Source organism: Carlito syrichta, unplaced genomic scaffold (assembly GCF_000164805.1).
Source record: "Carlito syrichta isolate Samal-C Ts95f unplaced genomic scaffold, Tarsius_syrichta-2.0.1 Scaffold305570, whole genome shotgun sequence".
NCBI classification, from domain to species: Eukaryota; Metazoa; Chordata; class Mammalia; order Primates; family Tarsiidae; genus Carlito; species Carlito syrichta.
In genome coordinates, this window is record NW_007249666.1 from 222587 (window position 1) to 244876 (window position 22290).

The window sequence follows — 22290 nt, forward strand, 5'->3', positions numbered from 1 at the left end:
CGCGGGCTCAGGCAATTCACTCACCTTGGCCTCCCAAAGCGTGGGATTACAGGCTGAGCCACCGAGCCCAGCCAAACAAGTTTTTTTAAACACACAGAATCCTGCTTTGTCACCCAGTCTGTAGTGCAGTGGAATGATCATAGTTCACCTCAGTCTTGAACTCCTGGGCTCAAGTGGTCCTCCCATCTGTTTCCAGAGTAGGCTAGGACTAGAGGCACATGCCACCACACCCAGCTAATTTTTAAAAATTGTTTATAGAGACAGAGTCTTGCTATGTTGTCCAGATTAATCTTGAACTCTTGGGCTCAAGTGATCCTCTCACCTTGACCTCTCAAAGTGCTGGGGTTACAGGTGTGAGTCACTGCGCCTAACCAAGACCAGCATTAATGTTAAAATAGATATCTAAAGACTGACAAAACAAACCCTTTGTGGAAATCAGGTATCAAATTATAAACAAGATCTTTTTCTTTTTTTTTAAATAAACAAGATCTAAGGCCATGTAAGGGCAAGGCAAAGGTTAAGTCATGTCTACAAAGCAGGTCTTTTTCCGTTAACATCCATTTGAGAGAATACTGCAATAAGAAGGAATAAAATACTGATACACATAACAACGTGGATAAACCTCAAAATAATTTTATGGAGTGCAAGAAGTCTGATGAGAAAAGAGTATATAATGTATGTTTCACCTGATACAAAATTCTAAAGAATGTAAACTAATTTACATTTACAAAAATATCAGCAATTGCCTGGGACCAAAAAAGAAAGTAGAGAAGGACGAGAGGGAAGGTTTTCAAAAAGGGGAATGAAGAAACATTTTCTAGCAATAGATAAGTTCATTAGCTTTATAACAGCAGTGGTTTTACAGGTGTATACATATGCCAAAGCTTATCAAACTCTACACTGTAAATAATATAAAGTTCAGTGCATGTCAATTATACCTCAACAAAGTTGTTTAAAAAAGGAAAAATTAATAAAATGCAAGCTAATGGGACAAAATGTTTGACAAACAGCTAGCATCCTGAATGTGTTAAAGATTCTTAAAGAATACTAATAAAGACAAATAATTTTTTTAAAAGCACATACAAAAAACTTAAACAGATACTTTACTAATAAAATAGAGATAGCAATGGTCAATAAGCATAGAGAAAAGTGTTCAACATTACTATTCGTCAAAACATGAAAATTGAAACAGGCGCACACACATATATAGATATTTATGAAAAAGGTGGCACTGAATGAGTGGGAAATGGACATACAGGTATCCACATGGAAAAGCATTCAATGGTATGACACATCCAAAAATCATTTTCAGACAGACGACAGATTTAACTGAGAAAGGAAAACAGGAAGGTAAAAAAAGAAAAGTATCTTCATGACCTCAAGTATAGAAGAGTAATGAACTGTTCTATATTAGAATTAAGAACATGTGTTCACCTAAAGATATTACTAAGAGAACGAATAAGACAAGCCACAGACTAGGAAAAAAGTATGTGAAACAAAAATAACCAAGCAAGAATTCTTATTTAGAATATACAAAAAATGTCTACATCTCACTAACAAAAAGACAACTCATTAGGAAAATGGGAAACAAACCTAAAGAGTCACTTTACAAAAAGGATTATTCTACTGAAAATGATTCATCAGCAATCAGTAATATGCAAATCAATACTAAATGTAAAAAGATTTATAATACTAAGTATTAGTGAGAATGTGGAACATACTGTGGAAAATGTGGGAAATCTCACATACTGCTAGTGGGTGTGTAAATTAGTACATCAATTTGGAATACAATTTGGAACTAACAAAGCTGAATATAGGCACATCTTGTGAGCCAACAATTCCAGTAAAATGTATGTGCATTTGCATCTAATATACAAAAATGTCCATAAAAGTACTTTAACAGTCCTCAATTATGCTAACAATAAAATACTAATGGAATGAATTAACTATAATAGTCCTCAATTATGCTAACAATAAAATACTAATGGAATGAATTAACTATAACTCTATGCAACAACATGGATGAATCTCATTAACATAATGTTGGGTCAAAAAAGACACACAAAAGAATACTATGGTGATATTCATATTAAATTTAAAAGTAAACAAAACCAGATTATAGTGTTAAGGTATACATATTCATTGGCTAAAACTCTACAGATATGAAAGACTGATTAAAATTTAGGAAATTTGTGATCTTTGGGGGGAAAAAGAGGATTTGAGAAAGACATGTAATCTGCTTCTAGTTGCTGACAATATTCACTTTCTTGATCTGGGTAGTGATTAGGCAAATATTCACTATATAGCAACTCATTAACATATACATTTAGGCAACCCTGTTGGGTCCCCTGTGGAAGCTGTTCTGTCTTCTCAATAAATCCTGCTTTCTCAACAACAACAACAACAAAAAGTACATTTATGCTGTCTGCACTTTCCCCATATATTTCTTTCTTTCTTTTTTTTTTTTGAGTGGGAGTCTCACTCTGTTGTCCAGGCTGGAGTGCAATGGCATGCTCACAGACACTCCAGCATCGATCTGCTGGGCTCAGGTGATCCTTCCGCCTCAGCTTGCAAGTATCTGGAACTACAGGTGCGTGCTACCACACCTGGCTAATTTTTTTATTTACTGTAGAGATGAGGTCTCACCAAGTTGCCCAGGCTGGTCTCGAATCCGTGGGCTCAGGCAATCCTCTCACCACAGCCTCCCAAAGTGCTGGGATTATAGGCCTGAGCCACAGTGCTGGACCTCTCCCATATATTTCATGATAAAAGAGCTAAAACTAGGGTGTGTTGGAATTCAGCAACAATATCCCCAAGTATGGAGCTTTGGTATGCTGAGTACTTTGAACTAAAGGAGATTCCAGTGAAGTCTCTCTGACCTCTTGCTCCTCTTTTCCCCCAAAGTGAGTCATAGAAACCAGAATTCCTCTTCCCCAAGGTGGGTCATTGAAAGTAGAACTCCTCTTTCCCAAAGCAAGTCATAAAATTTAGAAAGGTTACCTTCTCTCCTCTCCCTTGGAGACCCTCTTCAGACGGGTTTAAGTGCTTATGTTACAGCTGGGTACCTAATCTGCCAAAAGCAGAGACTAACACTGAGTCCCTAATATGGCATCATTCCTCAAAGGGACAAGTCAGCTACCTGAAGGCAAGTTATTTAAACTGGACCTCTTCTACCTAGAAGGAGACAGATACCAGTCTTCATTAGAATAGACTTATTCTTAAAACAGCAACTCCAAGTACTCTTAAAAAAAATAAAATGGACATGTATTCTGGAAATTATTTTTAAAATGTATTTGCCTGATGATGTTTCTGCCAGTATCATTATCCATGGACTTACAAAAATATTTTATTTACCGTCTTGACAAGCTAGACAGCATTGTTTTCTCAAGCATGTTATTATGCCAAATACAGTGGCTCACACCTATTAACTCCAGCACTTTGGGAGGCTAAAGCAGGAGGAATGCTTGAGACCAGGAGTTTGAGGCAACATAGCAAGACCTTGTCTCTACAAAACATGAAAAATTAGCCTGGTATGGTGGTGCATGCCTGTAGTCTTAGCTATTTGGGAGGATAAGGCAGGAAGATTGCCTGAACCAAGGAGGTCAAGGCTGCAGTGAACTGTGATCATGCCACTGCACTCCAGCCTGGGTGACAGAGTGGAAACCCCCAACTCAAAAAGAAAAAAAAAAAAGAAAAATTCATTTTTCAACAGAAGTATAGCAGTGGTTTCTGTCTCCCTCAACAGTCAAAGTACAAGGGTCTCGTATTCAAGTCATGAAAATAGGAGTGGCTCTTCTCACTGCTATTCCTAATAATTCATTTTTGCTTTCCCTCCCCAAAACACTGATCCCTGCTTGTTTGGAATCTTAGTTCCCAAAAGTGCAGTGCTTCTACCAGGAAACATAACAATGATTCCAGTAAATCAGAGAGACCTGGCCATTGAACCAGGTGGAAAGGTGGATATTCCACCAGAGCAAGTGACTAATTCCAATTATCAAAAGCAAAATGGGTTATACACACAATGCAGGCTAAAGGGACTATATGTAGACCAGAAGTTTTTCTCAGGCTCCTTATGGTAATTCAATGTCCACTATTAAAGGCTAATGGAAAGCTACAGCAACCAAAATATAGGCAGACCAACTGAGAACCTTCTAAATGAAGGTTTTGCTCCTACCACGAGGGAAGGAACCCAGAACAGCTGAAGTTTCAGCTGAGGGAATAAATATTGAATGGGTAGTGATAGAAGAAGGCCAGGGATATCAATTATAGCCTCATGACCGGTTATAGAAACAAGGACTGTAATAGCTTTTCATATTTTCCCTTTGCTTATTGTATATCAGTAGTGTATTTGTATCTTAACCACTTTCTTCTTTTTCATATTTCTTTTATATAAAGTTGTTGAAGGTAAACTTTATAAGGGAGTCTTTAGTTCAAAGAATAGCCAGAGACACTATGATGGGATATATAATTAATACAGTTAACTATGATTGTTAGGACTGTGCATCTCCTTATTTGGGGGAGAGAACTTCTTCACTTATATAAAGGTTAGCTGCATCTTGTTAGGTGAACAGAGTTGTTTTGCTGAACAGAGCTTCAAATGTGTTTAGAAGCATTCAAATGGAAGCTTACTAGCTAAGTGGGGACTGTGACAGTTATTTATTGCCGCTCAACTTCAAATGTATTAGTTCTCAGCTTCAAATTTATCCTTCATTGCCCTACTTTGTGATAAGGAATGTGTCTGTCAGTATAGGGTGCTATAGGGACACTGCAGCACAAAAGTGTTCACTCTGCAATTGGGAGGTTTCCTGTCCCTATCCCCAGCCTTAGGGCCCATCTGCACCATGGCAGGGAGTTCCCCTGCTTGCCATTCCTGGTCAGCGGTACCCTTCCTGCCATTCTTGACCAAATGGTTATAGACCACTTCTGGCATAGAATACATGTTGGGCTGCAACGAACATATTCTCCAACAAAGTCTAAATTAAAATCAGGACTAAGGGGTTCTCCTTTTAAATTTGTTCTTTCCTTGGGAACTCTCCTTCAGCTGTAGGGTATTCTCCTTTATTCTCTGTAGCTAATCCCATGAAATAGTTCATTTTTTAAATTAAACTGTTCCTGTTCATATTATTGTGTGGCTTCTGTCTCCTGACTAAAGAAGCAAAAAGTTATTTGATGCTTAATATATGCAGTAAGCATTATTCTAGGTAATTTATTTCTATTAACTCATTAATCTTAACAATCACACTTAACCTATTACAAATATCTTTTATACAAGAAAATACAAATACTCATAATTCTCTGAAATAAAGATTAAATAAACTTCTATAATCATGTTTGCTGCAGAGTTCATAATGGTTACATTAATGTATACTATTGCTTTTTAAAAACTCATACATTCCTATTAATTATTTAAAATGTTAAACTTCATTATCTTTGATCACAACCTCACAGTGAATTATTATAGCTGACTAAGGATTACACAGCTTATTCTGTCTCAGTGGGTAACAATACAAATTCATTAATGTGAGTTTCACAAATACAGGGAAAAGGAACAACAACCAAAAGGCTTTAAAAAACCAAGAAGTATTATTTTATTTGTAAATACAGTCAGCCATATTTTTATCCTACTAATCCAGAAGCAGAGATTTCACTTAACCAAAGGCCAATGGTGTAAAGTTTCAGGACTCAAGACATGACTTTAAAAATGGCATCTAAATTGAGATGTTTCATATCCTGATATTTAAACTTAATAGTTATGTCACTAAATTAACGTAACTACAATCCGAAGTCTTACTTAAAAAGCCTTGGAGTCTCTTCTCAACATCACAGGGGAAAAGTCACTAAGAAACTACGTTTTTATGTAATCCAAATATAATTTGAAGTCCCAAATTCGTAAGAATTGCTAACATAATTCCACATTTGACCATCTTTCCAACAACTTTTCTTTTACCTAATAATTATGATAACAATTACTTTTAATAGCCAGGCACTGATCTAAGAGCTTTATATAGATTAATTCATTTATTTCTCAGAACTAACATATGAAACAGGTTCTATTATTATCCTTATTTTACAAGGGAGGAAAGGGAGACACAAAAAGATTAAGCAATCTGTCCAAGAAGTGATAAAGCAAGGATATGAACTCATACAGTCTGGCTATAGAGTGTGAACCCTTCCAGACTTCTGTGAGAGCTTTTAGTAGCTTGCTAAAACTTCATAATGATACTTAAATATGTACTAATATCTCTGTTTTACAGAGAAGAAAACTAAAATGTGTCCAAGTCACATTATTAGTAAGTGATGAAATCAAGATTCTAACCTAGTTTGTCTTATGATATACTAACTCTCTATAACCAATAATAGCACTGAATAAAAAGAAAATCAGATAAATTAGATAAAATCTCACAAAACCAAGGTTCAAATAGGAAGATACTATGTCATGGTATATAAACTTAAAGATTATACCCTCACAAATATGAATAATTAGTTGATTCATTCCTGTCAAGTATTTCTGATGGTACCAACAAGAAAAGATATTTTTAAAAATGCTATCACCTACTGAGAGAAGATACACATCCTACACAAAATAGTTTAACAGAAAAAATAAATAATTGTAATGTTAACTTTGCCTGCCATATACACTAAGCAGCAGATGTAAACATACCTGCAAGGAGGTAAAACCATGGAGTCTTTCACAAGCACAGATCCAGAAAGCAGGATATACCAACATCTGGCAATAGTTTCTGAACTGTTTAAATAAATAAATAAACGAATGAATAAACACACATGTCCACACATATATGGATTCAATATGAAATATATCCTGATAATATTTTAAATCACGAAAAATTAACACTACTTGGAAATTTTGTCTTTGCCAAAGGTTTTTTTTTTTTTTTTTTTAGTTCGAGTCTCATTCCGTTACCCAGACTGGAGTGCAGTGGCACGTTCCCAGCCACCGCAGCCTCGACCTGCTGGGCTCCAGCGATCCTTCTGCTTCAGCCTTCCCAGTAACCGGAATTGCAGGCATGCGCTACCATGCCTGGCTAATTTTTGATTTATTGTAGAGATGAGGTCTCGCCGAGTTGCACGGTGCGGGTCTCGAAACCGCGGGCTCAGGCAATCCACTCAACTTGGCCTCCTAGAGTGCTGGGATTACAGGCTGAGCCACCGAGCCCAGCTGCCTACGGTTTTATATAAGCCATGCCCACAGAGAAAAAGATGCAGAATCACTATCTTAAGATTTAGATTTCAGAAATATATGTTTATTACATCTATTTTATGAGTTATAATATTAATTTCATGTTCTTCACTTTTGTGTACTGGATCAACACACCTGATGAAGATTAACTTAAATGTTGTACTATATTTGCATATTAGAAAATATTCATTCAGACAACTCTATTTATGTATATTAAAGACAGTATTATCTGAATTCAACATTTTTTTATCAATGTTTTATCTTAATTTTCAACTATAATTTGGATCATAATGACATTTCTTTTAAATTTTATTATGACAGTCACAAATAAAATATCTACTCAATCTTTCTCTGCTTCTTTCAGGTATCTTTATCCACTACATCTAAAGTTTCAATTAATCACAATGCATAGAAGATTCTAATATTTATAAACCAAATCTTTCCTCTGGTTGCAGAACTACATCTGGCTATATCTGGCTGCCTACTTGACGTGTCAACTTGTATATTTAAAAAAGAACTCGGCTGGGCATGGTGGCTCAAGCCTCCAATCCCAGCACTTTGGCAAGTCGAGGTGAGGGGATTGTCTGAGCCCACAAGTTTGAGAACAGCCTGGGCAACTTGGCAATACCTCATCTCTACAATAAATAAAAAATTGCCGGGCTCGGTGGCTCAGCCTGTAATCCTGTGCCTCTGAGAGGCTGAGGTGAGTGGATTGCCTGAGCCCACGGGTTTGAGACCCGCTTGGGCAGGCAAGACCTCATCTCTACAATAAATCAAAAAATTAGCTGGGCGAGGTAGTGCGTGCCTGTAATTCCGGCTACTCAGAAGGCTAAGGCGGAAGGATCACTGGAGCCCAGCAAGAAGAGGCTGCAGTGGCCGGAAGCAGCCACTGCACTCCAGTTTGGGCGACAGAGTGAGACTCCAACTCAAAAATAAAAATAAAAATAAAAATAAAATAAAATAAAATAAAGTAGCTAGGTGTGGTAGCGCATGCCTGTAGTTCCTGCTACATGGAAGGCTGAGGCAGAAAGATCGTCTGAGTCTAGCAGGTTGACGCTGGGGTGGCCATGAGCGTGCCACTGCACTCCAGCCTGGGCAATAGAGTGAGACTCCAACTCAAAAAAACAAAACAAAACAAAACAAAAACCCCTTGTACAGATAAATGAGAAAGCATTAAAATTATAATATTAAAAAAGACAACCCAAACTCAACAGTTGAAAGTCTACCCTATCATTTCCTTCAAGCTTGCATCATTTTTTGTATTCTCTCTTCTCAATGAATAACCATGCTATTCTCCTTCTAGAAGCCTAAGTCCACTCTCCAAATCATTCCACACTGCACGCCTCATTGAAATGCCTTAGCACCTTTGTCAAAAACAAACTCTTCAAAAACATAAGGATTTACTTCTGAACTCTTAATTCTGTCTCATTGATCTGTAATCTACACTTTTTCCTGATTGTACTTAAATACATGTAACTCATTTAATTTTAATTAACTTTCTCTCCCCTACTACATGATAAAATAAATAAGGGCAAATATTGTATCTTTCTTCCCACTATTTTATCCCCAAGATAAAAATAATATATAGTGTTTAATAATAAGTAAGCCAACAAATAAGTGAATACAGCTAAGTCCCCTACATACAAACCTTCAAGCTGCAAAATTTCCAAGATGCAAACATCTTGATGCCAACTACTATATGCCAGTCGTTGTATTGTACTGTACTACTGTACTTTTCAAGGTACAGTAGTATACTATAAGATTAAAAATGTTTTATTTTTTGTTTTAGTGTATTATTTGTATGAAAAGAATCATGAACCTACTACATGACAGTACAGTACTAAATAGCCAACTGTGTTAGTTGGGTACCTAGGTTAACTTTGTTGGACTTAGAAACAAATTAGACTTCTGAGCACATTCTTGGAAAGGAACTTGTTCAAAGATAGGGGACTTATTGCACACTATTAAAATCCATACAAATCCAAATACTTTAGAAATAATGATAAATGCAATGTGCAGGTAATGAAATATGAAAATCATTATAATTTCTAAGTGTCAGTTGAACCTATAGAATAAAAGATGTCACAGACACAGGAGTAGACAAAAATATAAAAAGGATTAAGGAATATACTTGAAATTTCTAGTATTTTTAAAAATACATGCAATAAAAAATCTCAAATAACCCTCCAAAAACAATAAAGTCTTACTGAAAGATTTAAAGTTGATATTAGCAATAATATCTATTTTACAATAGTCTTTCTAGCCACTCAACGTCTTTTACAGATTTAACTTATACCCAAATAGAACTCAACACAAATATTCTAAAACAAAAATAGAAAAAAAAAACTAAAAACATGAGTGGATATATAAAAGAATATTTTGAAAAGAAAAGAGTTATTTTAAATCTAGTCCTACTCACTATAAAGCACCAATACTTAAATGAGTAAAGGACCTTAAAATTTAAACAAAATACATTTTAGCAAAAAAATTTTATACTGTTCCTTGAAATAAACATGTTTAATTAAAGCTTTAATTGAGTTAAGAAGGTACTCTAGTAAAGAAACATATTTCCTGAAAAAAAGGAAACAAAAGATTACATACTGTACAAGAAAATAATATTAAATTCTGAAGCATATTAGCCAATAAAAGTAAAAACTAGAATACAATTATTAATGAAATGAACAAAATTCTCTGATGTAATACAATAAAGGTTAACACCTGTAATAGGTACTACTACACAGGTAAATGCATTGATACTGCAAGTAGTAACTGAGCAATAGATAAAAGATGGTACACAGAACACAGAGGGAAAAAAAATCTTTGCATCACAAGTAAACAGAAAATGCAAATGGAAACTACACTAAAATACTTTTAAAAAATCCTCACAAATTAGCCCATGTTACAGAGGCTATGATACGAATTATGCTTATTCATTGTTACCAATACTGCAAATCAAAATCAGCATAATCTTTTTTCCAAATAAACATAGTAATACTCAGCACAAGCCATAAAGACATTACATCCTTGTTATCCCAAGGAATTAATCATAGAGAAATCATTGCTATCTCTGCCTAACAGAATTTCAGATGAGTTAGACAATCACTGCATATCTAGTATTAAAGGAAACCTAAATATCCAGTAATATCGGAGTAATTTAACAAGTCAGGGTGTAATCAATATCATACAAGCACTAAAAATACAATTGAATAAGGAGACACATATAAATAGAAATGCATATAAAGGAGCAAAGTAGAACACATATCATAGGAATATATGAATGTACATGAAAGGCATGACACAAAACAAAGAAAAAGAAAAAAGCGTGATAGGACTGGGATTAAGGGTGAATTATTAACTTTCTGTTCAGATGAAAAAAGCTGTTAAAAAGTCTCTCCGGCAACAATTCTCAAGAATGGAGAGAAGGAAGGTGAAGAAGCAAATGCTGATCCCCCCCCCGCCGGGAACACTGATGCTATTTTGATAAAATCTGACTTTTGAAATTTTTCACTTCGAATAGGACCATATTTTCTTAAAGGCATATGTCATTCGCTAGGACGAACCAGTGAAAACCATGGATATCAATATCCTAATGTAGAGAGCCTACTTGTGGAGAACAAAATATTATCTTTATAATCAAAAACCTCTTCATAACATTTGCATTTATATATGTGATTTAAAATTTCACATAACTTTGCAGTCTGAATAAATCTTTAATAGCTTGATTTAAATAATTCTAACTTAAAGCCACTTAAAGCCATATTAAAAGACTTGTGCTTTAAGACTGAATAAATTTAATTTATAAAAACACTAAGCATAAATTGTCTGATGCTACATAATCTTTCTATACAACTTAATTACTTTTTTTTTTTAGTTAAGAGTCTCACTGTCACCCAGGCTGGAGTGGAGTGGCATGCTCATGGTCACCACAGCCTTGACCTGCTGGGCTCAGGTGATCCTTCTACCTCAGCCTTCAAAGTAGCTGGAACCACAAATGCACACCACCACACCCAGCTAAATTTTTAGATTTATTGTAAAGACAAGGTCTCGTCAAGTTGTCCAGGCTGGTCTCGAACCCCTGGGCTCAGGCAATCCTCTCACTTCTGCCTCTCAAAGTGCTGGGATTACAGGTATTGAGCCACCACGCCCAGCTACAATTTAATTACTTTTACCAAATGTTCCATCTTTTCAGATTTCCCCATATTCAGTACTCACTTGACAGAAGTTAACACTAAAATATCATATTGGACAGTAAAATTCTAATTACCTTTCTTCAAATTTATATTCATTGAGTCTTCCAAGCCTATAATAACCAGGTACAGTTTAGAGACTATACTTTCTGATTAAGAAAAATGTTCCGAGACCTCATCTCTACAATAAATAAAAAATCAGCCGGGTGTGGTAGCGTGCGGCTATAGTTCCAGCTCCTTGGAAGGCTGAGGCGGGAGGATCGCCGGAGCCCAGCGGGTCGAGGATGCGGTGGCCGGGAGCGGCCACTGCACTCCAGCCTGGGCCACAGAGTGAGACTTCGACTCAAAAAAAAAAAAAAGGAAAAATGTTCCTTAAAATTTCCTTCATTAAGAATTTATATGAGTAATGAAGGGAAACACAGATCCACAGTAATTTCTAGAGAAGATCTTGTCACCCCTAATATATAGGAACACCTAATATATAGGTCACTCAAAGGAGGACATTCTCAAGAAGTCTTTTAGCCCTGGCCTATATCAATTACCATAAAAATCCAGGTCTCCCATGTCATCCTTCATCCCAAATCTCTAATCTGCATATGGTCCTAGAAAGCCTAGTTTCTGACCAATCTTCTTCCCATCACTTTCCAGTCCTAAAACTCTTCCACTGAATCGCTAAAATTCATAGTCAGACATCTGAAAAAATTCCTTTATATTTTAAATGTGTTCTCTAAATATTTCCTGAAGACACTGCTTCCACCACAGTCCTTTTAAAATAGATGTTTTCTGCAGCATTATTCACAACAGAAAATACATGGCACCAACTGTGTGCTGCCCATTGAAAGAGGACTGGAGCCGGGCTCGGTGGCTCAGCCTGTAATCCCGTGCCTTTGGAAGGCTGAGGCGAGTGGATTGCCTGAGCCCGAGGGTTCGAGACCAGCCTGGGCAGCGAGACCTCATCTCTACAATAAATCAAAAAATCAGCCGGCTGTGGTAGCGCATGCCTGTAATTCTGGCTACTTGGAAGGCTGAGGCGGAAGGATCGCTGGAGCCCAGCAGGTTGAGGCTGTGGTGGCCAGGAGCGGCCACTGCACTCCAGTCTGGGTGATAGAGTGAGACTCCAACTCAAAAAAAAAAAGAAAGAGGACTGGAAAAAAAATGTGTTACAAATACACAATGGAATACTATGCAGTCATAAAGACAGAGAAAATTATGAACTTCACAGCAACTTGGATGGACTTAGAGTCTATAATACTGAGTGATCTATCACAGAAACAAAGAACTGAGTACTACACGCTCTCACTCATAAGCGGACCTTGAATAATCATCATAATACAATAAGAAAGAGACTGGCAATAGTGGGAAACTGCACCTGCATAATGAACATTTGTATACCTAACCCTGAACTGTAACCCCACATCTTTAAAATCAAAAATTTTAAAAATTTAAAAATAAAAATAAAATAGATGTTTTCTCTCACACACTCCTACTAGACCTAAAGTCGCTGTCTTCTCTCCTGACACCTTTTAATCCATTCTAAACCATTCTTTTCCTCACCTTCCTAAAAACTCCCAGATTATACCACTCACTGTCCTTTTCCAATGAAATCAATTAAAGAAACAATGAGGGTCAATTCTCTTATTTCCTGAAGAACTGTCCTTTTCTGATGAACTCAATTAAAGAAACAATGAGGGTCAATTCCCTTATTTCCAGAAGATTTTAATTCTTGGCTTATAAAACCCTCTTTAACATTACTTCTGTCAGGTTTTTATTTACATAAATAATTTTTCTGATATGAAGACATCTCAAATTCTTCATCTCTTCTTTAAAGATCTTACCTTCTACTTTATTCAGTCACTTCCACAGTTGATTACCAGAAACCTTGCATCAGAAATAATTGTAAGACCTTTATAATCTGAATTTCAAGCATCCCATTATCACCACCTCTCTTTATAGCTCATTTTATAATCCAGACCCCCTACAATCTATACCATAATGATTGTACTGTCTCTAGTTTTCTACGCTTCTCTTCTGTACTGGTTACTATCATCACTCTTTTAGAAACATTCTCTCAATTCTCCTCTCATTTTATTGCATTTAGCAGGTTGGATAAATCCAACTTTCTGCCTATTCCACTTCCACCCCTATAGCTGAACACGGCTAAAGAAAAAAATTTAACTATCACAAACTTTAACTGGTTCTTAAAGCTGCCTAGCAACCATAATGTTTCTGAAGTCCATTTGCTGTCCCCTCTATTCAAATGTAAAATATCTTGTCCCTCATCTAAACTTTCAACACATGATCTTGATTATTGTTTCACTGAGAAAACAGAAGCAATCAAAGAAAACTTGCACTAACAACTGCCACATCAATCCACTTGTTATTCTAAACTACATCAAGATATTTGCTAAACCTGGCACAGCAGCTCATGCCTGTAATCCCAGCACTTTGGGAGGCAGAGACGAGAGGATTGCCAGAGCCCAGGGGTTTGAGACCAGCTACCTGGACAACCTGGCGAGCCCTCACCTCTACAATGAATTTTTAAAAAATATCCATGTGTGGTGGTGAGCACCTATAGTTCCAGCTACTTGAAAGGCTGAGGCAGAAGGATTGCCTGAGCCCAGCAGGTGGAAGCTGCAGTGGCTGTGAGTGTGCTGCACTCTAGCCTGTGCAACAGAGTGAAACTCCAACTCAAAAAAAAAAAAAAAAAAAAAAAAGATTATCTGCCTATACTCTGTCAAAACAAAACAAAAAATATCTAAATACTTCCTAGAGGAAGACATTACACATCTATGACTTTTCATACAGTGTCTGACATACAATAAAAAATTATCAGGATTGGGGACTGATGTCAGCAAGATGACCAACTAGAGTAGCCAAGTGCTTGTCTAAAACCCTGCCCCTGCCACAAAAAGGGACCAAAACAATGAATAAACAACTCTATTTTGATTGCAGAGACTTTTAAGAAAGTACACTGGAGAGCACCAGAAGAGTGGCAAAATCTTTGAAAAGCACAGAAGCCCAGGACAGCACAATAGAGAAGAGAACAAAGGCATTGTTATGTCTCCACAACTAGGATTAGTTCAAAGTCAAGGGGGACTTCCTGTCTCCACAACTGAGATCAGCTCATCGTCAAAGGGGGACGACTTTATGTAGGGAAATGGTAACCTGGAGACACCAAGCAGTCCCTACCGTCATCAAAGATACCAGAAGTCCTTGCTACAGGAGAGAACCCAGTCCTCACAGATACCAAACCCAGTCTAGAGAATGGTGAGAGCTTACACAGCAGCACTAGTCCAGAGTAGGAGCCCATGTTGTGCACTCCCTATCTCTGTCGCCTAGGTTGCTGTGACCCAAAGCCATCTTTAAACTGGATTCACTGCCTTGCTGGCCAGTAGCAACACCTCTCTCTTCACGCTTGAGGTCCCATTGTCATTTTACCACATTCACATGGGTACTGGCAGCATCATGACACCAGCCACATGGAACCTAGGCTGGAAGAAACAACCAAGAGTCCAAATTCATGCAGCAACGCCCTCCTTCCACCTGGGAACAACAGATGTGCACAGAAGAGAAACTGCTGAACAGCTGGCTGCCCAGATGACCAGTTGGGTAAAGGTCCCTTTCCCTGAAGACTCCCCACACTACCAGCCGGTCTGCCTGTGCCCAACCCACCAGTCTGCCTATGCCCAGCCCAATGGCCAGTCCAAGGACGGCTATGCCTCACTGGAGAAACCACACACTGCTGGACCAGCCTGGTACCCTTTCCCTTAGCAAAACTGCAACACCACAGCCACAAATTCTTGCAGACTAGGTAACTGAGGCAACTGCTGACAATTATAAGCTGAAGTAACTGCACTGACACCATGCTACTGAGTCCACTCACAGCCAAAGTCAATGTTGGGTAAAAACGGACACCTTGGTACCATCTACAAGGAAAAGAAAAAAAATCTCTCCCTATGAAAGCTACACCATAAAATAGGAAAAAAAAGTGACTGTTCCACTAGATGTAGACATCAACATACAGACATGAGATGAAAAAACAAGAAAAAAATGACACCAAGGAACACAGTAAGTCTCTAGTAACAGACCTCAATAAAATATTTATGAAATGTCCTAAAAGGAAACTTAAAACAACAATCTTAAGGAAACTAAGTGAGATATATAAGAATATAATTAATTCAATCAAATCAGATAAACAATTCATGATCTGAATGAGAAACTCAACAAAGAGGAAAAAGATTAAAAAAACAAGAATCTTGGAGTTGAAGAATTCAATGAATAAAATAAAAAATGCAACTGAGAACTTCAACAACAGGTTAGATTGAGTAGAAGAAAGAACTTCTGAACTTGAAGATCGGTCTTCAGAAGGGAAAAAAAGAAATAAAAATTCGGTAAAATGAAGAAAACCTATGAAACTTATTGGACACCACTAGGTGTACAAATTTTTGCATTACAAGGGTGCTGGGGGAGAATAAATTGAGAAAGGCACAGAAAGCCTATTTAATAAATAACAGGTGAAAAATTTCCAAGTCTAGAGAGATATAGACATCCAAATCCAGTAAGCTTAGAAGTTCCCAATTAGATTCAATACAAAAAGATACTCTCTGAGGCAGATTATAATCTGTCAAAACTCAGATACAGAGCAGCAAGAAAAAAGCATCCAGTCACATATAAGGTAATACTCATTAGATTGACAGCAGAAACCTTGCAGGCCATAAAAGATGGGATGATATAAATGCTAAAATAAAATAAAAAAGTAACTATGGCCTGGTGCAGTGGCTCACACTTGTAATCTCAGTACTTTAGGAGATCAAGGCGGGAGAATTGCTTGAGTCCAGAAGTTCCAGACCAGCCTAGGCAGCAAAGCGAGACCATATCTCTACAAAAATAAAAAAATCAGCCAGGTGTGGTGGTGTGCGCTTGCAGTATCAGCTATTAGGAAGGCTAAGACAGAAGGATCACCTGAGCCCAGGAAGCCCAGGCTACAATGAGCTGTGATCCGTGCCACTGCACTCCAGCCCAGGCAACAGAGTAAGCTATCCTTTAGAAATGAAGGTGAAATAAAGACCTCAGAGAAGCAAAAGCTAAGGAAATCCATCACCATTAGACTGGTCTTAAAAGAAATGCTTGTGGAAGTGATATAACTACAAACAAAAGGACAATAATTACTATCATGAAAACATGTGAAAGTATAAAACTCATAAGTATAGGTAAATTTATAAGCATATTCAGAATTCTGTAATAGAATTATGTAAACCTTTCAGTTCTCTAGTATGAAGGCTGAAAGTTAAAGTGGTCAACACAACAACAGCTACAATTACTGGCTAAGGAACACATTATAGATAAATATATAAACTAAAGCAACAATATAAATTGTGGGGAAAGGAAAAAAGTCTAGAGTAATTTTATGGAATCAAAGTTCATCTGTTATCAGTCTACTACAAGAATCTTTATGCTGGCCCCATGGCAACCACAAATAAAAATGACAAAAGATGCACAAAGAAAAATGAAACAAAGTTTAGTCAGAGTAAACCAACATACCACAGAGGTGAACACTAAAAGAGAAAAAAGAATCTACAAAACAACTAGAAAACCATTAACACAAAGGCAGAAATGAGTCCTTACCTATAATAATAACCTTGAATGTATATTGGATGGAATTCTCCAATTAAAAGATACACAGTGGCTGACTGGATAATAAAACAAAACCCAACTATGATGTCTACAAGAGACTCACCTCACCATTAAAGACAAACACACAGCCAGACACAGTGGGCTTGTGCCTGTAATCTCAGCACTTTGGGAGGTTGAGGCAGGAGGAATGCTTGAGCCTAGGAGTTCAAGACCACCTGGGCAACATAGTGAGACTTTGCCTTTACAAAAAAGTGAAAAAAATTAGCCAGGAATGGTGGTGCACATCCCAGCTACTCAGTAGGCTGAGATGGAATAAGTGCCTGACCCTAGGAGGTTGAGACTGTGGTGAGCCATGACCGTGCCACTGCACTCCAGCCTAGGTGACTGAGATTTTGACTCAAAAAAAAAAAAAAAAAAAAAAAAAAGAGGTCACCAAAATGGCCCTTAAAAACAAAAATGGCCAAGTGAATTGGCTCATGCCTGTAATCCCAGCAATTTGGGAAGCAGAGGCAGGAGGATTGCTTGAGTCCAGGAGTTTCAGACCACGCTGGGCAACATAGGAGACTCCATCACTTAAAAAATTAAAAAAAATAGCTGATGTGGTGGTATGCACCTATAGTCCCAGCTACTCAGAAGAGTGAGGCAGGAGGATCACTTGAGCCCAGGAGTTCAAGGCTGCAGTGAGTTATAATCAAGCCACTGTTCTCACTCTAGTCTGAGTGACAGAGTGAGATTATCTCTATGAAAAAAACAACCAAACAAACAGCCAACCATGGAAGTCATTCATCATTAGTAAACAGGGAAATGCATAATAAAATCACAATGAGATAACATAATGAAATAATCAGCAGAATGTCAAAAATTCAAAACAAGCAAACAAAACATCAAAGGTTGTCAAAGATGTAGAACAAAATAGAACATACTATAGGTTAAAACTGATAAATCTGCTTTAGAAAACTGTCAGAATCTCTTAAATTTGAATATGCAAATTTCCAGTACAGTCATGCATCACTTAACAATAGAGAGATTTTCTGAGAACTGTGTTGTTAGGTGATTTTGTCATGTATCATAGAGTATAATTTTACAAACCTAGATGACAGTAGTTTGTAGTAACAAACCTAGACTATAGGGTATAACCTATTTCTTCTAAGCTACAAAACTGTACACCATATTACTGTATTGAATACTGTAGGTAATTGTAACATGGTATTTGTATATCTAAATGCAAAAAATGTACAGTAAAAATACAGTATTATATGCTTACAAAATCCTCATCATGAATATGTAGTTTACTGTTGATCACATACAGGTGACACATGGCTATAGTTCTGCTCCTAGGAATATGCTCAACAGGAATGAGTCATAAAGTCACAAAAAAAATGAATAAAAAGTTCACAGAAACTTTTTCTCAATAGTAAAAACTAGAACTAACCCAAATATCTAACAACAGTAGAATGGCTAAATGAATTGTTATTTTCATACAATTGAGACTATATAGCAGTGAAAAACAACAAGCAAAAACAGAGAAGAATTTTGGACATTTGTTAAGTGAAAAAGCCTGACCAAAGATTCTATCTATAGCAAGTTCAAAAAGAGGCAAAACTAATCTATAGTGACAGAAGTTAGAATTGTGATTACTTTTCCAAAGGATAGTTGATTAGCGCCTTCCGAAAAGCTGATCTGCTTTTTTATTTTCACCTAGGTAGTACCTATACAGTATATCTATTTATTAACATTCACCGCATTGTACACTTCTTGTACATTCTAAGTATGTTATACTTCACAGCTTATGAATATATTTCACTTTGCTTTACATAAATTACTTCAGAATTAAATAAAATTCAATGCTAAAAGTTAAAATTTAAACATAAAAGTCACTAATTTAAGTGAATTATGGAAATACTTACCAAAAAAGAATCTGATTGCCACTGTATCTCTCATAGCGTGCTCTTGCAGACATCAATCTAACATATTTTAAAAAGGTAAAAATTTTGAAGATTATTTTGTCTTACATTTTGTTTCCAAAGTTATATTATAATTGTCTCAACAGAAAACAACCAAGACTACCCGTAACTTTTCACTAACAAGAGTTTAGAGATATATAAAATGCATCAACCATAATATTCTTAAGTACATCATAAAACATTCAACTCACACTAAAAAAGTTCTTTTTTATTATGAAAAATTATACATCTATCTAGTTCACTATGGAATCCTCAGTAGTGAAGAATTGTGTAAAAGTAAAGGACAGTTACTGGCAGAGGCATGTACATACAAAAAATAATGTGCTAAATAAATATATAAATCTGCATTTTAAAGATACTTTTGTACAACTAAAAGCTAAAATTCAATTTTCTTTTTTCTTCCTGATATACTTATTTGACATATATTAACAGCTGATTTGTGTTACACAGAAAACAGAATATAATAAATCCCAAACAATTATATTTTAGCAATCTGGTCCATAACTGAAGCCTGAAAAACACCCAGGACAACTGACTGGATAAGCTGGTCATGGTGGGAAAACATTTTTAATTAAAATGTGATACAGAAGTTTTAACAGTTAGTGTTTTGCAGCACTCTAAAGCAGGGGTCCCCAATCCCCAAGGTCACTGACTGATACCGGTTGTGGCCTGTTAGGAACCAGGCCTCACAGCAGGAAGTGAACGGCAGGAGAGTGAGCAAAGCTTCACTTGTATTTACAGCTGCTTCCCATCACTTGCATTACCACCTGAGCTCTGCCTTTTGTCAGATCAGCAGCAGCAGTAGCTTCTCATATATTACAATGTAATAATAATAGAAATAAAATACACAATAAATGTAATGCGCTTGAATCATCCCAAAATTGTCCCCCACACCCCCTCTGGGTAAAAATCATCTTCCATGAAACAGGTCCCTGATGCCAAAAAGGTTGGGGATTGCTGCTCTAAAAGTGTTTGTACAAATATAATCACTATGATGTAAGATAAACAGAATAGATATCCCATTTTACAGAAGGAAAAAATGAGGTTCATAAAGTATATGGATCTTATCCACAAGAGCTTATGCCCAATCAAGAGTCCTGCTCCTTGCACTTTAATACAACACTACAATAAACATACCATGTTCAGCTTAACACTTTGGCATAATAAAGTATCAATACAAACTACCAAAAGAATACAGATTTCACTACTAGCACATACTAAGCACTGTGCTTTGTTTTAGGTACTTATTCTCACTTAATCCTCAAAATATGCAATGAAGATACCATTATTATCACTATTTTGTTGAAGACAAAACTGCAGCTAAATGTTAAGACTTACTTAACGTCTCATGACTAAAAAAAAAAAAAAAAATGAAACAAGAAATGAAAATTCCTCTGCCTATCCTACAAAAGTCCCTAAATGACTTGGCCTGGGCAAGTACTACCTATCCACACTAATTTACTACAACTCTCTACCTCTCGTTCCACTATGCTCCAGCCATCAAAGCCCTCTTTCTTGACTTAGCTCCTCCTTGTAACTCAAAACTTACTTCCTCTGAGAGGGCTTTGCTGAACATCCTAAGTCAAGTAGCTACCAGTTTATTTCAGTTCACCATGCTTCACTGTACTCACAGTGATTATCAGTACTGGATATTATATATATCTTTTATTGTCAGTATTATTCCCCAAACCTGAAATCACCCCCACCAAGAATATAAATTCCAGGATATTAGAAATCGAATCTGTATTGTATATTCCAAGTACTTACAACAGTATAAGGAATAAAAAAGGCACTTAAATAGAAATATAAATATATAAATATAATATAAAGGCACTTAAATATGAATAAATAAATGAATGAGTACACAGTGCATCCTCTTAAAAAAAAGCACCACACTTACCTAAGCTGATGCTCCCTGAGATTTGATAATATTTCCATTCCATGTAGATAAGAATAAATTGTATTTAAGTCCTGTGGAAGAGAAGAACAATTTTTGGATTATTTTTCAAATATACTTATCAAAATATAATGACACTTTACAATTCTGACCTTCAGCAAATAGCACTTATGGAAGAGTCATAAAACCTATGAATTACAAAACATTTGAAAAGGTAGAGAAGAGTGCCCTCAGATCACACAGGAACTCCTCTTCAATATGGCCAATGGCCTACGCTCAAACAATGCCAGAACCAAAAACTCAGTATTTCATATGAAAGCATATGAACTTGTTATTTCAATTTAAAATAGATATAAACTTTTCTTCTTCCATGACCTCCAAATATTTCAGAAGTTATATCAGTTTTTAAGTTTCATTTTGTTTTTTTTTCCTACAAAGTACATTTTCTCAAGACTTCCTGTATAGATGACCTAGTATACCAACAGTCCCTTAATATATGACTTTCTAAAAAATCTCTTTCTAAAATGACTCAAAGTGATATGAAATCTACCAATAATCAAAAAGATCCCCAATGGTATAATTTTATTGCTCACTCTGTGAAAAAAGTAATGAAACTTTCTCTCTCTCTCTTTTTTTTTTTTTTGGAGACAATCTTATTCCACTCATTGTTCAGGCTGGAGTGCAGTGATGTGACTGCAATTCACTACAACCTCAAACTCCTGGGCTCAAGTGCTCCTCTGTCTCTGAGTAGCTAGGCCTGGCTAGGCATGGTGGTGTGCACCTGTAATGTTGTTTTTTTTTAAGAGATGGTATCTTGCTTTGTTGCCCAGATTGGTTATGAACTCCTGGCCTAAAATGATCCTCCTGTGCCCCAGCCTCCCAAAGCACTGGTGTTGCAGGTGTGAGCAACCGTGCCCTGTCAAGAAACTTTCTCTACTCTTCACTCTGATAACTAGTTTTTGTTTTGTTTTTTAACACAGAATAATATACTATGATCTCAACTAAGAGCAGCGGCACACCAGAAGAAGAAAGTGAAAGCAGTCTACTTCCCTAAAGGAGAGGAATATTAAAGAGCAGATAAATTTAAATTATCTATAAAAATCATATCTCCTATTACCTATTACCTCATAAAGAATAATGCCTTTATACTAGGGCAGACCACTCCCAAACACTGCCTTTCCACTTTGATATATAACTGCCAAGAAAATGATCACATGACAATGGAAAAACTCTATCCTAAAGACAACTTGCTTTCCAGTAGGTTGTTAGTAAAGCAAGAGAGTCATTAAGAAAAGCAGCAAAAAAACCTAATTTCAGAAATCACAACTGCCAATTAACCACAATGGATTAAATAACCATTCACATTTCTGCTAAATCCTTACTAAAATGACAGTAAAAAAAAATTTTAAA

General features: G+C 36.4%; 1 protein-coding gene across 5 annotated transcripts in view; it reads right to left on the bottom strand.

Annotated features, from left to right (window-relative positions):
* Positions 1-22290, bottom strand: part of RAPGEF6 (Rap guanine nucleotide exchange factor 6) — a 200796-nt gene that overhangs the window by 155727 nt on the left and 22779 nt on the right. For all 5 annotated transcript variants that reach the window (XM_008061751.1, XM_008061753.1, XM_008061749.1 and 2 more), the window contains exons 2-4: positions 20884-20954; positions 18927-18983; positions 6662-6745 (exon numbers count right to left, since the gene is read on the bottom strand). In XM_008061751.1, coding sequence (XP_008059942.1) covers positions 6662-6745; positions 18927-18983; positions 20884-20954 — 212 coding nt within the window. The remainder of the gene's footprint in view (positions 1-6661; positions 6746-18926; positions 18984-20883; positions 20955-22290) is intronic.